The 18,667-nt window shown below is 32.4% G+C and overlaps 1 protein-coding gene across 1 annotated transcript; it reads right to left on the bottom strand.

The window, feature by feature from the left end:
• Positions 1 to 15,430: 15,430 nt before the first annotated feature.
• On the bottom strand, positions 15,431 to 18,213 carry LOC127878321 (E3 SUMO-protein ligase ZBED1-like). Its single transcript, XM_052424844.1, has 5 exons — positions 17,687 to 18,213; positions 17,357 to 17,474; positions 16,973 to 17,145; positions 16,293 to 16,440; positions 15,431 to 15,724 (listed from the first exon to the last, which is right to left on the bottom strand). Exons 1-5 carry the CDS (start codon positions 18,211 to 18,213, stop codon positions 15,431 to 15,433), a joined length of 1,260 nt encoding a protein of 419 aa, XP_052280804.1.
• Positions 18,214 to 18,667: the final 454 nt, after the last annotated feature.

Below are 18,667 nucleotides of genomic sequence, written 5' to 3'. Positions count from 1 at the left end.
TATCAAAATGTTATTTTCCCCTATTATGCAAACCGAATAGTCACGTAATCGGCAAGTTAAATATAAAATAAAATATTGACTACCTTTTCTTTGAAATTCTGGTGTCGTTATGTTATTTGTACAATTTCATATTGCGCCTTTTCAGTACACATCTATTTATCCAAATGTTTGCCGACAATATGATGTACTGTGAAGATTAAAACATGGGATGAAAAGGTCTCTACTTTCGATCACTTGTAGCAGATATAATACATGCGTCTAGAAAATACGTTTGTTCCTTACTACTTAATTAATTACACAAATTCCAAATTTTTTAAATTTTGCGAAAAAAGGAAAGATTTGTATTGATATAACACGTAAATCCAGCAACTCAAAACTTATGAAAAATATAAAACTATATAAACGTATATCCAGTATTTATCATTATTGTATTATTTCTCTGTCTCAACTTGGGACGTTTACTATACAATTTGTTTCACCATCCAAGTAAGTTCAACACCTATTCTTCAAAAGTGTTATTTACTTTATATTGGCGTTTTAATCATATTTGTTTGTGTGTCTGCTTTAATGGTAAGCAAAAATTAATCGAGAAATAATCAACACTTAACCTTAAATATTATTTATAACCGATGTAGAAGAAAGGTTTTAAAGGATACATTTAAACAAAAGACCTGAATTTATTAATAAACACTGGTATTAAAATAAGGCACGTACAACAAAATTTGCGCTCGATAATTAGACTTTGATTTTTAGAATTATTTTCAAATGAACGTATACACAAATTATTGTGTTTCACGTTTCGTTTATTTATTACAGTTTGGTTAAAAAATTAATTTTCTGCCCTTTTTCATCTGATAATTTTGTGTTCTGAGCTGACTAAGGTCATTTATGGTCGATTTTTTAATTAATACAAATATGTGTATGCTAAATGGCCGTAGTTTTGGGGAGAATAATTATACATCAGTTTCTGTAAATGGAGCATCTGTATTGGATTATTGTATTACTTCCCATGAGCATCTGGATATTTTTACATACTTTAGTCATCCTCACATCAGATCTGATTATAGCACTTGATAGTATTGTAAACATTACTCCTGTTGGCATGCCAGACCACTCGCTGCTGTCTCGGAATATTGTTACTAACTTAGAGTACGAAGGTAGCCTTGATGCTTTGATGATTGTTTCTAGTAATGTTAACTTTGATCTAGAGAATGTACAAAATGATTTTTTAAATCATCAGTCTGTTTTAGAAAATATAAATATTTTAATAAATAGATTGGAAAGTAACGAGGTAAATAGCAATAACATTGATCGGTGTGACATTGTCAGAAATAATATGTATAAGAGTGTTCCTCATAAAATTATTGTAAATAATATGTCTAGCAAGTTAAAGAAACATAGACAAGGAAAACCTTGGTCGAGTGTTTTACTTACAGATCTGTGGTCTAAATTATGTGCTGCTGAAATAAATGGTTTATTTGTACTGTTCGTAGTCTTAAACATATTTTTAAAGCTGATTAGGTTAAGTTACGCAAGCACTTTGACCGTGTGGTACAAAAAGCTTAGCGTACATATTGGCTTAATTTACAGAATAAATTGTTGAAGGACTGTAAAATTTATCAAAATAACGTTTGGAAGTCTATCGGAAAAAGTGATGTAAATAACTCCAAGAAAAAGCTGATCCCAGAGCAAGTTGTTTTGGACAATGGAACAGTCTCTTCATCAATTTCAAATGTGTTGAATAAAGCATGATTTTAGCTCACTCTTTAATAATAGAAATGTAAAGGACTTACCTGATGTTGATAGCTATAACATTAATCTTGGTAATGAAAGTAATACCCCTTTTAATAATGATATACATGTAAGTATTGCATAAGTTAAGAAGGCAATATGGAAAGCTAAATGTGGGCAAGCTTATGGGGTGGATGAGATATCCTCTGACGTACTTTTTAAGGATACATCCATTCATTTTATACATGTGTTGTTAAATTTATGTTTTTTATAATGATATTGTTCCATAAGTTTGGAGTAAATGTATCATCAATCCTATCCCCATTCCCTACGCTAGATCCTAGAGACCCGTTATCGAGGAATTGCCCTTGCGTCTGCAATCTACAAGGTCTACTGTAGGATACTTGATGATATGTTGAGCACTCATATTGAAAGAAATAATATTTTAGAAAATGAGCAGAATGGCTTCAGGAAAAACGTAGTACTGTTGATCACTTATCTTCTCTAACAAGTATTATAGAAACCCGTAAACAGTAAAAATTATCAACATTTACCACCTGTATTTACTTTAGAAAGGCGTATGATTCAATAGATAGAAAAAAACTTTGCAATATAATAGCTACAGGCAACCAAATCTATATATAATTCTGTATTTTCCTATGTTAGAATTATTTCACATAGAACGGATTGGTTTGAAGTAAAATGTGGTTAAGACAGGGGTTTATTTGTACCCCTATTCTGTTTTATATATTTATAAATGATTAAGCAATGCATTTGAAATCGTTAGATATTGGTGTTAAATTTGATGATGAGATTGTATGTGTTTTATTATATGCTGATGATATTGTACTTCTGGCCGAAAATGAGCAAAACCTTCAAACACTATTAGATGTATATAATGAATAGTGTATTAAAAATAGCATGTATATTAATGTAGGAAAAAGCAATATTGTTTACTTTCGTACAAAATCTATGCCGAGATCTAATGTTGTGTTCACATGTGGTGACCAAGTGATAGAATATGCAAATCAGTATAAATATCTGGGCTTAGTTTTGAATGAGTTTTTGGATCTTGATGTTAATGCTAAGATGGTAGCTCAGAGTGCTAGTAGAGCTTTAGGTTTACTTATTGCCAAAGTTAAAACAATTGGTGGTGTGCCATACGATGTCTTCACGAAGCTTTACGATTCAGTTGTTTGGGCAGTCATTGCTTACGTGGTGGCTATATGGGGGCGTAAATCCTTTTCATGTGTAACACCTGCCCATAACAAGGCAATGCGGTATTATCTAGGAGTGGGTAAATACACCCAAAATCTTGGCGTTTCTAGAGAAATGGTTGGACCCAGTGGTAGCAACTTACTGGGCCCGCCATTCCACTACCAAGTCCTCTAGATTAAACAAGCGCATAGCAGTCTGGGCTAGCACCAAAAAGATGTAAAAATTGGCTTTTCTTTGTGCATCTATCTCATTTTAATCTTAGACATCATTACGATGTTTCTAGACCTATATCCAAAGGTGTTATTGTTAAGGACATTTAACAGTTTATGTTAAATGAATATAAAGTAGATTGGCTACATAGAATTACCTCTAGTAAGGATGTATCAGGTAGATATGAAAATACGATTAGAAGCTACTACACATTTAAGCAGAACTTTGGTGTTGAGAAATATTGCAAGTTAATAATCCCTAAGAGTCGTAGATCGGCCCTGTGGAAATTAAGGTATGGCATGGCTCCGAATCGCCTCGAGACAGGAAGGTAGGAAGGTCTGCCTGCTGACAGACGCTTCTGTCCATTTTGTAGAGATAAAACAATTGAAAATGAATGTCATGTATTATTAGAATGTGGCATGTATAATGATATCGGATATAATCTTGTCGAAAAAGCTGTTGATTCAACTCCAAATTGTATGAACATGTCGAATAGCGATAATCTGAAAACCCTTTGTTTCAATGACGTATTTACAAGAATCTTAGCCAAAACCTGCCTTTTAATTTTACAAAGAAGAATGTTTTACATATCTAAATAAATAGTTGTTTTACATGTTTTATGTAAATAGCAGCGATAGTATATTTATTATCTTTGATATATAATGTACCTGTGTATAGTAAGAAATTCTAGTCATAAGTTGATAGTATATTGAGCGTCTTTGTGTATAGAATCTATTATCTAGGATTTTAGGATTTAGATGATATATTTTCTGTAACGCTCAACTATAGTTCTTTAGGTTTAAAAGAAACTAGTTGTTTATTATATAAATGTGTATTTTACCATCTGAAATAATTGTTTTACTAAAATACAGAAGGCCACTATTAACCAGTCCACTTAGGATCTTATCCTAGCTGGTGGTCATCCTTTTACATAATTTTTCACTTTGCGCATTAGTGCCCTGTTTTACAATCACCAGTATTTTATCAACTTCAATATATTATTGCAGGTGTTTAACACAAGATTAACAGGGGCAATCTGGTTTTTATGATGTATGTCAATGAAACATGTACTTGACAAAAGGCAATAGTTTTAATCTTAATAGTACACACTTAAAATGTCTACTACCAATCTATAAGATTGACCACCATGTTTGAACATTGTGTTATTATTTGTATTTTATTGTACATTTTCATGGATAAGACAATTACCTTTGAAACTCTCTTTAAGAAAATACCATCAATGTTAACAAGCAAATATGAGAAAATATCAGAAATATGAGAAAATATCAACGTCGTTTACTTACAACTGAACGGAATTCTTGTTCACATCAGAGCACACCATTGAAATATTCTTTTGATCGCACAAACCATGATGTTAAACAGAACGTGTGTTTTCGAAACTTATACGGACTCGAACCACACTATTTATCCGACATTGAGATGAATATTTTATATTATTTATGTTCTCTCCAGATTAGGCCATACAAAAGCGCATTCCATAGGGCCACTTTGACAATTCGCAGTCAGATGTCAAAATGAATGGCATGGAAGTAGTGAGACGACTGAACATATTAAATTATCGACAGACTATGTCCTTATGTATTTGTTATTGATGCTGTTAATGCGGCTTTTCACAATCCTTCATAAATACAATATCATAACTTTCAAGGAACAAAGAAGCAAAGCATTCGTATAATTCATGTCATCAGGGATTCATTCAGACAAACAGACAGGAATACCATTAACTTTTACGCACTTGTTTTTACTATTACATATTTTTTACAAAATGAAAAAAGATTTTCGATACCACAATTGTTTATGATTTTGGACATTGTTCTATGAAAAAGTGTTTTTTTAATAATATATAAGTTCAGAATAGTAGTAATATTTACAACTTTTGACATCGGCACGATCACGAGTAAAGTTTGTGAATTAAATGTCATCGATATTTGATGATTCACGTCGAATCGCATAAGTACATATGAATAATTCTTGTGTGGCTAATATAGATTTACAATGCAGTTAGTGGATATACATTATATATTTTAATTACGTTGTCAATATATGTTAATAGTATTATGTGACGTCAAGTTTTAATTGACTTCAAAATATGCCAATAAATGTCAATAGTCAGCAATAGCTAAGTGCTTTCGTGTTATCATATACACAAATACAGTTGTTTAAAAATGAATATGTGTCCGAAAAATGGGTTAGAAAGTGATTTTCCAAGATATTTTGCATTCTCTATTTACGCTATGCTTTATTAACCATGTTTTACTTTTCTGTCAGACGGAAACGTGAGTCATTAAACAAGCTGCAAGCGGTGGCTACTGAAATAACTACATACAACTACTGCTTCTTGGTCACTTGTTCCTTAATCGCTGCTTCTAATATCTAGTATACTACTAATATTTCAACGACAACACTACAAACCATGTAATAATTCTTATTGGGTTAACAGCTACTGTTTTTTTACTGACTGTTTCCTTAATTGTTGCCTCTCATATCGTGTGTACCACTTATAGTTCAACGACGCCACTACTAGCCACAACATCCCGTAGTGCGGATAATACTACACAATCTTCTATATAAGCACTATGGCGATTTTTATAAGATTTACACTTCAATGTTTTCTTATTGTGAAAGCAATATTAACATATGAATGCGGAATGTTTAACAAAATATATTTCGTATCGTTAATGTTGGTAAAACATATTAACATGTTATGGTACTCCTAGCGACATGAAACGCCGATCCAGTCACGTTTAGCAGTAAAATTTACAGAACCAACATTTAAGTATATTTGTCACATGAACAAATCTCACACACAGTGTAAATATAGTGTGTGTATTAATGAACGTTCATTTGTGCAAAATAAAATGTTTTAATAGTTAGCATCCTTGTTTGGTCGATGTCCGTCTACCCATTAATCTAAACGTTTATGTATGTTTTTAATTCACCAAAATTTTGAAAAATATGTGTAACAAATCCGTGTAGTTATATATTCATTTTAATCTTTAAGTTTCTCATACTACTTTTATAAAAAACTATTTTGATGAAAGTCCACATGATAAACATCGTCGATTAACCAAGTATAAACACATACGTTGTGGAAGCTAACGCTTAATTGATATAACGGTGTAAACTTGGTAACACACATGGTAATTAACACGCCGATTCGGCACAACATATAAATCGGGAATAGTGGGGGATAATGTGGAAGCAACATTTTAAATGGATGCGTACAATTGGTTTTGTAAGGAATTGTGATACCGTGACGAAATTTAAAAAGATAAATTTATCTCATCGGTTTACACTTAATGGATTAAACGTGGATAAATTATCATACGGTAAGTCCGCAAAGTATTATTATCAGGCCAGTGATTATTTAACAAACTTTGCAAACAGTACATAATTCTCAGATAGGCTTCGCTATATCCCTTTACATACGTACATAAAGATTATTCTCTATGTTTAATACTACAATAGTATAAACGATATCGATTTAATTACACTTGCTGATGGTCGTTATTTCGTAAATAAATTAACTTATATACTAATATTCGTGTATTAAAAGAAAACACTTAATTGGCTTAAATGTGTTAAAAGTTCTTCATACACACCACGAGTGCGGAACACTTCATTAATCATGCATGGTTCAGAAGCAGCAAATGTTTTGAATACATATTTTGAGCGCCTGCTTTTGTAAGAAACTGTGACAGTATGACGCATTTGACAATCTTTTAATACAAACCCTAAATTTAATTGTAATGGATTTAACATTACACTTGAAAGCATTGTCGTTCAATATTTGGTAGTTTCTAAATATGTTGAAAAATGCAGAGAACACACTAATTTGAATAAAGAGCGAACCCTTCAGCGTTGTTTCATATAAATACTTCCGTCTGTACACTTAAAAGCGTATGCAAACAAAGTGTCTAATTGTCTTTTCATTTCATACAGGAACCATATTGATGATGCCATGTTGCAAGTGTACAATGTTTTGTATGCAGCTCATTACTGATCAAGCAAACATAATTGCAAAGTAAACTGTAGCTAATTGAACGCAAACATCAGTGAATATGTTCGAGATCATGTTGTATTTAGAGTGTTAAACTATGTTTTGTTCCCGACGTTTGAAACGTTTAAATATACCACGAAATGTAAAATTATAATGAAATTGTATTCACCATTGATCATAAGCAAACATACACAAATGCAGACTATTAAAATAAAAAATAATGAGGATTTTGTGCATTTTTTTCGCCAAAAACAGTGTTCAAAATGCACTGCTTTGAAAAGTATACATGTTCTGGAAACAAATGTGACGATTATACAGCGAAAAAGCATCTTGTATAAAAATTAAATAGACATTGAGAATGTGAAAACGTTCCATTGAAGTACTTTGGGAAACTTCGAACTTATGTTAGACTGCGTTTATCGTTTTGTTTTTAAAACTAGATTTAAAATTGTCATTTATGAATAATTTTCTATTGGGGCATATTAATTAGTGTTCAGTTATTTTACATAATAAAGTATCAATTACGAAAACTATATTGAATATTTAATATTTTACGAATAAATATATATTCCGTTAATATGTTTTAACGCATTGTTTTAAGATAGCATGGAATGAATCAATAACTATACTAATTGATATATAAGTATTTATTAGCAGTTAAAAAGCAATTATTTGTCTGTTGAATTAGTCTGTATGTAAACATAAATCGCATGAATATCAAATATACGAAATTATTTTATTGATTTAACCCGCGGCCATATTATAGCGATTAAATTAGTACAATTTTGAAATTCCCCATTCACTAATAGCAATTAATATACAACATTGTTTTACTTTCGCTTTGACTTCCAAATGGTGCAAAAATGACATATTTCATGGTTTTGTTTTCAACAATAGCGACTAATGTCAGATCAGATATGAATTTGTTCGGACAAGATCAATACTACTAGTTATGCAATGTTTAATACACGTTATTTTTTCAAATTTATTTTACGTTTCCAAATGAATTTACCGTAAATAAATCAGCAATTGAAGTTGTTTGTGTTCTTTAAAACGTCAAAACAGACCGGCATAATTCCTTGTCTTTGTCATCTTCAACGGTTCAGTTAGCGTCTGCTTAAATATTTGTAAGTTTCAGTAGCGTGTGCATTTTAACTATTTGATTATTGTCTAACTTGACATCCGAATGCAAATATTTTGTTTATTTTCTTGTTAAACATGAGATGTTTATGCATCATCGATAATATCTTTAACGATATAGTTCTGTCAGAAAGTTAAATTTGAAGCAAAACGAGTAACCGGGCGATTTATTTTTAAATTGTTATTTTTAAAATGAATATATTATTAATATTTCTCTCAAATGATTTACGTTGTCTGTCATTTTTGTAGTATTTAATTTGAAATATTTGCAAATTATTTGTTGTATGACAAATAAAGCTGTTATGATAAATAAAACGCATGCATTATGATTAAGCTCTCACAAATAGTTCGAACTCATATTGAAAGGCCGTCAATGCATACCATACTCAAAAAGGATTTCGTTTAATAATAAGTCATGTTTTGTCAAATAGCGATCTCTTTGTCAACCAAATATTTTGTGATAGCTACGAACTATTTAAGAATAGTATTTGAAATGTTGCCTGTTGTAAAATATACGAATTGTGTTTTTTCGCTAATCTAAACGAAAGGATAAGTTACTACAGGTATTCAAATTTCAGACGATTTGTATGACTGGCTGAAAAATGGTAACATGTTCTTACAAAAATGTGTCTTTCATAACAAAACGTAAAGCAAATTCGTATCAATTAGTGTCAATATACACAAGTTCTTTCATGACGTGATACGCATAATTCTTAGCGTTTGAACAACACTGGCGATTCGTGTTTTTTTGTATCGGAATATAACCAATGCTGACGCCTATGTGTATAAAACAAAGTGGTATATGCTTACGGTAAGTAAGAAAAGGACAAATGCTTACAAAAAATATGTATCCATACATGACAGTAAGTGGGGTTTCCTTACTTTAAAATTCTAGAAATTCAGTATTTTAAATGATATAAGTGTAAGTGTTACAGACATTAAATTGTATGTAATATTGCTACCTTTTGTGCTCGTCGTTGTTTACCATATAAGAAAACAAGGCACTCAATGTGTCTTTGGTAGATAATCAGAAAATATCTTTGCGTTTTATGTGTATATACAACGTTTTTGAATGCGACCAGGATCACCAAGCAACACTGTTCTATACGTGGTAAAAAAGCATTGTGTTATGATACGTGCATTTAATTAAGCCGTCATCTATTTAAAATTGCAATGAAAGACGAATGATGAAAATAATATAGTAAAACCGTAGAAACGATGTTAAGAAAAGCTAGAATGAAAATTTCAATTGTGTACTTGAATATCCGCATTATGCTGTAGGTATTATTACGAAAATCTTTATTTTCAAGCTAATTAGACACGATTCAGAGTCATGATTCATTGTCATTAAACTGCATTATTTGCGGTTTTATATTGACCGAATACGATACATCTTTTTAACTGAGTCATTTTCACATTTGAATATTATATTGAATTTTAAAAGATTATATCAAGATGATATTTGTGTTTGTTTAGTTTCATCCTTTGCATTTAATTCCGTACAAAAATAAACGGCGTATCTAACTAGAACTGTATAAATACAGAATGTGATGTGAACATGTAAGAGTGTCGATCTGAGCATAATAAGCCATATAAACACAGTACACACTGAACAATCGAGGGTTATCTCGACGTGGAATGTTGTTATTATTGAACCAATTTACTGCATCGGTTTTGATTTGCTGATAAACTACGGTAGCTGTTTAATGGCAAACCAACATATTAATGTATTACTCGACTGAATGTGCTTCGTGAAACAATACCCAGAGAATTTAAATAAGCACATATAGTAAAAAACATTGGAATGATCTTTGTGTATAAAGTTGAACGCATAAAATGGTCAAAATACCATTTGCTTTAATGTGCCCACCAATGTGCCTTGAGTTTCGATATATGTGTTTTTAAATAATTCTTTTACAGCTAAAATGCTTAAACACTTGGTGTTAGATTCAGGGTAGTGTTTTAAATTCATTGTCCCGTAATGTATACTTGAATGGTCATTTGCCTTCGGTAAAGACCGGCGGAAAGTAACACCAGATCTCTTGCAATCTGAATAGGTATGGTGGGTTTAATTTTACCTTTTTTAATTGGAATTTAATTTTAAAATTCTAAACGGTAATTCTAAAAACAAGCAATGACGGTAATATTTGTAGATTGGTAGAGTGACAGATTTGCCGAAACTGTAGCAGAGTGCAGAATCAACGGGGTTTTTGGGGGTTACACACGGGCTGGACACAATTATTAATACACCGTTAAGAACATTACTTTAAAAAATATCTCAAGTCATTGACTTTCATTTGCACAACTTTTAAGTGCATAAAAGACAGGTTTTCTTGCAGTGTTTGCCGATATCTTAAGGTATAAGAAAACATCCTTCAACACGTCGGTGACAACATTTCACGTTGCGTGAAGCATAACCGTATATATAAATGCAGTACGCGTAGAATTTTTGAACAAGAACATATTCTTATTAAATTAAGTTTTTCTGATGGATTTTACATTGCCATAAGCAGCATAAAAATCTGTCTTTTATGCACTAGTTTATTTTCATAAGAAAAAGTGTTTTAAAAAGTTATTCGAAACAAATCACCACTTACCGGTTCCCACAAAGGCACGTGATTCTGCACCATGGTAGATGCAATATTAACGATATCTTTGCGTGTTTGTCGTTCAGAATATCAAGATGATAAAATATTTGTAATGATTGTCACACAGTAGTACATATGAACCGCGCTCTGTGAAACATGGGTTTAATGTATGTACGTAATGTGTCGTTCCATACTTGCCTGTGCAGTCAGCAAAGTCTATTCACGGACGACACTTTCCGCCTAAACTTATTTTGTTTGCTAAGAAGAGACTTTCTTTAAACGAAAAATATCATAAAAGCGGAACCTGTCCTTCCTGATTAGCCTGTGCGGACGGCCACGGTTTTCAGTCAGTATTCCGTATTTGTAAATTCCAATATGTTGAATGTTTCCAGGCTGTAAGATAGTAACTGTTGTAGAAATAAGTATTGTTTTCGCCGAATTAGTCATGTAGACTTGTAAAAATCTTTAGAATATTTTAAGAATATCTTTACATAAGAATACATGCAAATGCACAAGAAACCTGAATTTTAACATGTTTTGTGGAACCAGTGTGCAGTATGTGTGTGCCTATAATATAAGCCGATGTGTTATTTGAATTTGTCGTGATTATACCGTCAACAAGTTATTTAAAATAAAACTTGTTCCATAATATATGTTTTTGACTTGTATTTACTTTAAAAAGTGCATTCTGACGAGTTAATTCAGTTATTAGTGTTCGTTCTTTTACAATTGTACAATCCAAATATGTAAACAAAATGACAGCAATTCTGCGAACAAAGAATAGATTAATTCAACAAGTACATTATTTAATACGTTGTTGTCAAACGAATATGTACATACACGACGATGTATTACTACATATTTAACTTAAACGTAACAAATTGATAATCGCTTTTCATTTTTGTACAATCCAGTATAACTAAGTAAGAGTTCAGCTGAGGCAAATGGTGTGATTTAGTTTCTTTTATCAATTAATATAAGTATTAGTATTCCTTTCAAACTGTCTCTCTATATATACCAATCGGTGGTCAGATAAAACAATAGTGATACTAGATATAATGGAATCACATTGAGGCTATGCTCCTGTTTTAATCAGTTATGAGAGGAAGTATACAAACGGTATTTACATGCATTATACCCAGGCATTTGAAATGGTTTCCTGGCACCTTCTACGTTCATCTAATTTCATTTTATGCAGAATATAACACCCCATTAATTACCTAACAGACATTGTTCAAGCGTTTTGTGTACATTACCTGCGTTTAGGTCGTAATTCAGGAATATTAATTTTACTGAAAAGTTACAGACTGCTACAGTCCCTAACGTTCTCCGTTTATGATTTTCATATGTTAAATTTAGTTAAACAGTTTAAAATTCTATGCTTCATTTAAAATTAACGGTTAAACATATTCACATTTCATTAATATATGATTTACCAAAACGCCGTCACCGTATTTGTAAATGGCATTTATACAGACAATTTAACTTACACATGCGTAAATGTTATTTTTTCTTTCTACCTCCTCCCTTTTGTTAGACATCAGAATATAAACAATACCAATAATGTTTAGATTCGGTTTCTGCCTGAAACGTTTATAAATCTTACTTCATTTGTACTTAAATATGTATTCATTGTGTTGAAAGACTTGATACAGATAACACTTATTTTAATCAGTTTGTAAAATGTGCACGATACGAATGTATGTTTTAACAACATTCGTGTAAAACATGTTTACTGTCCCATAACCTCTGAAAGAAGACCAACAAGTGTTAAATGATCATTTAACTTTAAAGTAACATTACTACTCAAAATCAACGAACATTTAGTACAATTGTTCGTAAAATAAACTTAACCAATTAAGAATCAGTGTTCCTAATGGCAATTGCCGAAATTTCAACGCCTGATGTGGTCTGGTAAAATAGATGTTTGTAGATACAAAACGCTCGTTTTTATTATTGTTTTGCATATCTATTCATACGACACATGAACACTGAAATGGTGTTCGTGTGTCGTATGCATAGATATATTCGCGGGAATTAATTGTGGCCACAAATAAATAAAAACGAGCATTTTGTATCTACAAAAATCTATGTAATCATACCACATCTAGCGTTGAAATCTTGGCTAATTGCTATAAGGAACACTGATTGTTAAGGTGTTAACTTTTTTTACGAAATACTTACCGAAATGTTCGTTGATTTTGAGCGTTATAGAGACTTTAAGGATGTCCATAGACTAACAGCACCCAGTTGTATAAACGCTGGTTAAAGTTACCGCTCGGTAGCTTTTAAACCTTGGTAAGTTTGCGGTTATTCAGGTTTAGTAACCGTCAAGGTAACTCGATTGTATAAACACGAAATACCGCAAAGTAACTAAACCGCGCATAGTGGAATTTAACCAACGGTAAATTTAACCAAAACATTCCCACAATGCATTTTCTAATGACGTACTTTTTGCGCGAAGTGTCACGCTTCGATTTAGTTAACAAACAAAATAAATAGCGTCATTGTATTTTTTTATTAAATTATTTACAAATGCTTTTACAATTAAATAAAGTGTACATTTTAATCTATGAGTTCATCAAATTTTTCAAAATGTTTACGAACATATGTCACAGACCAGGGAAAAAATATCATGATGTCGGTATTTGCCTCATTTAGCGGAATCCCTGGTGCTTTCAACTGCGAGAGAGTGCTTGATAAGACGCCTAATTTTCTTGTTTTTTAAATGATGTAACATATTCATGATCGTCGTAACATGCTAGCCTATTCTTTTAATTGTGCTTATAACCCGTTTTCATATGACTGCGTTATAAAATAATATCTTTCGCCAAAGAACGATGTTTACACATTCAAAGCACAACGCTGAGTATATCCTTAACTTCAAATTACATCCGAAAATCACTCTGTCTGTAGTCCAATATTGCATATTGAAATTGAGAAAAGTGCGAGTCTTTTTGACGATTTATTATATAAACGCGACTTATTTCACACGTATATGCACTGTATATCGACGCATTTCAGTTGTCAATTTATCACATTTTCCTTATTTCGTGCAATGTGCATATACTTTTGACATTTTTAGAATGTACAACAAGCCATACAAATAGTCGCACAATTCATAAATAATCTGCAATATATGCTTTCCGATTAAATTCATGTTAGGCATAGAGATGTGTAAAGTATAAGATGATAAAAATAGCACCACACTGGAATTCGGAATGTCCCATTTTTTACACGGGTATTAACGACTCATTTATCTATTGTGTAATGGAATGTTTTTCATTCTATCTTTACTTATATATTAAATTATTTTAGTGTACAGTAAGGACATTTACCATAGACAAATAAAACATTGTGTAAGTTTAAACATATGTTTGTTTGCAGAAATCTGCAAATGTTACCGATTTTACCAACGGCTATTATTTGTTAAACTGCTCCGGTTCATTTGATAGGCAGTAATGTAGAGTACGTGACGTAGCGTGTGACGAAAAAGAAAGTGTATCGAGTTCATAAACTTATTTGAAAATAGTTATAAGGGTCTTTATTTAACTATGCTAAAATAATTATTAAAGACCCTAGATGCAAAATCGTCAATTAAATATTGAGTTAAATTGATTATTTATGGATTTTAAAGGATTATTAAAGGTAAGGATACTAGTTCGAACGTGTTTTGGTTTTTGTTTGTACTTTTGTCGTTTACGGTTTTCGGAAAAATTATTTTAACATGGGCGCCATTGATGCATCGGATCACACACGGCATATCCATAACATTATATAAAAAAATCACGTTCTGCGCGTCCTTGAATTCGTCGTCCGAAGTCGGAAAAACGTATTGCCCTGTAAATTAAGTCAAATAAAGTGTCCGTCGCTGCAATTGTCTGTTTACTTGTCGAAATGTTCAAGGTTGTCGATGGTTAGCTTTCATAATGTCGCGCGACTCGGTCATTTTGTGTAAGTTACCTCTCGGTTACTTGTACTTACCCACCTAGAGAAGCAAAGCAGGGTATGTTTTAACTGGGTTTTAACCGATCGGTATAACTTACCCAATTTTATACAAACGCTTACCAACCAGTAACCAACAAGTTACCGACTTTTTACCGCCGGTATGTGGTTAACCGCCGGTTTAACTGTTTAAACAATCGGATGCAGGTGTTAAATGATTATTTTACTTACAATGATGTCCATATTGATGTGCTTGATTTTAGCGGGAGGGTTGTCCAAATTAGGGCTGCAACGAATCCAAAAAATTTATTCGCATCCGAATCCAAATGTGGTTTCTTACAGTTTTTCGGATCCGGATCTATCATATAAGAGAAAATGATAATTTTCTGTCTACATTAAAGAAATCAATGTTTTAGAAGTATGATTAGACTAAAAATCATTAAACATTAAACATTTATTCACAAAAAAACATAACAAATTTCTTGTTTAACATTGTTACACATTGTAACAATGTCAAAGTAAAACTAAACCTTAAAACTTATTCAATTAATATTTTGCACTTTAACATACACTTTCATTATTCGATCATTTTGATGTTGGTTTTAACAAAAAATAACATGTCCACATTTTCCTGGTCTATGCAGATCCTGTGCGCACTGACTAGATCCCCTGCTGTTGAGAAGATCCTCTCACTTGGCACGGAGGTTCCTTGCATCACACGATACCTGGATGCTACCTGTGCCAGTACGGGATATGTCTTCTGCTTTTCTCTCCACCATTTTAGGGGATCCTCCTTATACTCCAGGATGGGTTCGGACATGTAGCTTTTGACTTCTGCAACAATTATATCATTTTTTGAAGGTGGTACATTCTTTGTAATAAAAGAGTTCAACATATCGCCTAACCCCAAACTGTGTCTGCTGCTCTGGTTTTTACACGTGTCCATGGTGTCAGTTGCATTGCAGGCCATGCTGCTGTTGTTGTTCTCATCTTCTCGTTAAACCAAGATGTCAGGAACCTGATACACAGAATAATTCTGATCATGAGCAAAATACAATTAATGATTTTTTTTCTTGCAGATGATTTAAAAGAGGTTCATCAGAAGACAAAAATGAAGAAACAAAATATAAATAAAAATTAAATATCATAAGATCTGTTTCATGCAAGCAATAGCAAAAAAAATGAATTAACAATTTTGTCACAGATAAGTACACTGACATCATGGCAGTTCTAATATCCCTACATTATACCTCTTGGTAAAGGATTATTACAGAATTTATGAAACTCAAGAAACATTAATCAAGTCAGAAGAACAATTGGGTAAAACTTAATGGAAGTTGAATATTTATAAGATAATTAGAGGTACTAACAGCTTCTCTGAAACAAAGAGAAGAATTCAGACTTCAAAAAACGTATTCAAAATGGGCCAATTGCTTTACCCTTGCATCATCATTGATAATTGAGGTCATTTGTTCTTTGATGACCTTCAACGCCTCCTCCTTCTCAATCTCTGATGGGAAAGTGGTCGTCTTGAGCCTTGGATCCAGCATGGTACACTCGATCAAGAAGGGTTCCGAATCAGCATACCTTTGAATATATATGATTTAAATGACAGTAAACAGACGGAAGTTTTTGCAAGAAAATGAATCTAAGATGCCATATTGTTTAAACAAAATGAGACAATAAATGATCATTTTTTTAACAGTTGGGTTTTTCCTTTTAAAGGATTATATATAATAATTATATCTACAATCACATCTATCATTTATGAATTCAATCAGCTGTGTTTAAGACAATTAATTAATATTTAGTATGAGCAATTATAATTAAGTGTAACAAGGTCCTGGTGGTGCAGTGGATATGGTGTCCGCCTAGCAATAGGAGTTCTTGGGTTCGATCTTTACTCGTGGAGCGTTCTTATAATCTCATCCGTAGACGCCAAGTACTGATTCTTCCCAGGAAACGGAATCAAGAGTGTCTAAATAAGCTTAAGGCTTTCGATGCAATTGTGCACAAATAAATATCTTTAAACTAATTAAATGTAAAAATGAACTTTGTAATAGAGGCTTAAGGTAATACAAGTTTCCAATAATTTTTCAGAAGTAATTTGTATTCTCACCTTGGTTCAAGGTCTGCGCGCATGGCATTCTTCATCTCAGCAATGGCATGGCTATCTTGGGCTGTGGGGTGAAGTTGGTGAAGAAGCAGCTTCTTAACGTTGTACACGAGGGAGATAATTGGATGTGTTGATGTGCTCAGTTCTTCTGTAGCTGTCTTGAATGGACCCAGAAGCTGAAAAAAATCATTCCGCACAATATGTTTATAGAACATACTTTATTTTCAAGAAACCGTACAAAACTTTTTGTGAAAAATACTGTTCATTGTATCATAGCATTTTAATACCAGAACTTATAAGAGATACTCAATAAAATATATTAAATACTACATAATATATTCAGAAAGAAAAAAAGCTTGATGAGAAAACACTACAATTTTAACATACATGCACAAGCTCATCAATCAGTTTTCCCTCCTCAGTCGTAGGAATACTTTCAACGTCTTTGAACTTCAGATCTTTGCTCTTCAATGTGGCTTCCACAGCATCATTTTGCTCTGTATATCTATAACATGTTTCATGTTCTATGTAAGTTGAAAACTGTGAGCAAATATAAATACTATTTTGGAAATTATTTTATATATGAAAATGATGTCTGGGAAACGTAGTATATGTCTCTGGAAAGTGCCTTTTTAAATTTGAGTTTTAAACATGCAAAACATGATTAAAATTAAGAAACATTTAGAAAAGGTTTATGTTTATTTTAAAATATTTTACCTTTCAAGCATGTCAAAAATAGAATTCCACCTTGTTTCCACATCTTGGAGGAGTTTGTGGGATTTTATGCACAATGCTTTAGCTGCTGACTCAAGACGTGCTGCAGCTGTACTGCTCCGGTGGAAAAATGCTACTATTCTACGAACTTTTTTCAACTGTCCTGTTACATTCTCGCATTTAAGGCCTTTGTTGACACACACGTTTAACACATGGGCTAGACACCTTATATGTTTCAAGCCTGTGAGTTTAACTGCGTTGACGATATTCGCAGCATTGTCAGTTGCAATTGCTAAGTTGACAAATTTTCTCAATTTCCACTCATCAAGTGCCAATTCCAATTCATTTGACAGATTTTCAGCAGTGTGAATTATTGTCAATGGACGAGTTTGTAGGAAATATGAATCCAGTTGAAAATTCTTGTCAATGACGTGCAAAGTTATTGTTGTGTAGCTTACTGTGGCGCGACTGGTCCAACCATCAATGGTAAGACTTACTGCACAGGAACAGCTGATTTTTTCCTTCAACATTGTGGTCAGTTCAGAGAATATGTCATGCAACACATTGTTCGTGAAGTATGTTCGACTAGGGACCACATAGTTTTGATCAAGACAATTAATCAGTTGAAGAAATCTAGGATTTTCAACAATGCTTAAGGGTCGCAAATCTTTGGCAATGAAGATTCCAATAGATCTTGATATATCCTTAGCCCTTTGTGAGCTTGCATGATAGGTCTCATTGCTCTTTCTTTTTCTATTCAGGTAATCACTTAAGGTTTGCAGATTATTTGCTTTCTTGGGTTGGGTGGAGTAGGCGTTTCAACAGAATCAACACTACCTGACGTACCTGTAGGTTTTAACTTTATGTGGGGATGACGTGATTCAATGTGTTTTTTTCAGAGTTGACGTAGTGCCTGTTCTATACACAAGAGATACCTTGCATATTTTACAAATATGACCTTGATTTGTCCAGAACTTCAATGCC

The sequence above is a fragment of the Dreissena polymorpha genome, chromosome 4, assembly GCF_020536995.1.
Source record: "Dreissena polymorpha isolate Duluth1 chromosome 4, UMN_Dpol_1.0, whole genome shotgun sequence".
NCBI lineage: Eukaryota > Metazoa > Mollusca > Bivalvia > Myida > Dreissenidae > Dreissena > Dreissena polymorpha.
The sequence above is the reverse complement of the archived record's forward strand: the minus strand, read 5'-3'. Positions and strand labels throughout refer to the sequence as shown.

What these genes read in the sequence shown, in the direction of transcription:
- LOC127878321 (XM_052424844.1), bottom strand. Translation starts at nt 18,213, where the DNA reads ATGTTGAAGGAAAAAATCAGCTGTTCCTGTGCAGTAAGTCTTACCATT. An exon ending in ATTTTTGACATGCTTGAAAG is followed by an intron (nt 17,475 to 17,686) that starts GTAAAATATTTT and finishes AACATGTTATAG; the next exon opens with ATATACAGAGCAAAATGATG. An exon ending in TGATTGATGAGCTTGTGCAT is followed by an intron (nt 17,146 to 17,356) that starts GTATGTTAAAAT and finishes GATTTTTTTCAG; the next exon opens with CTTCTGGGTCCATTCAAGAC.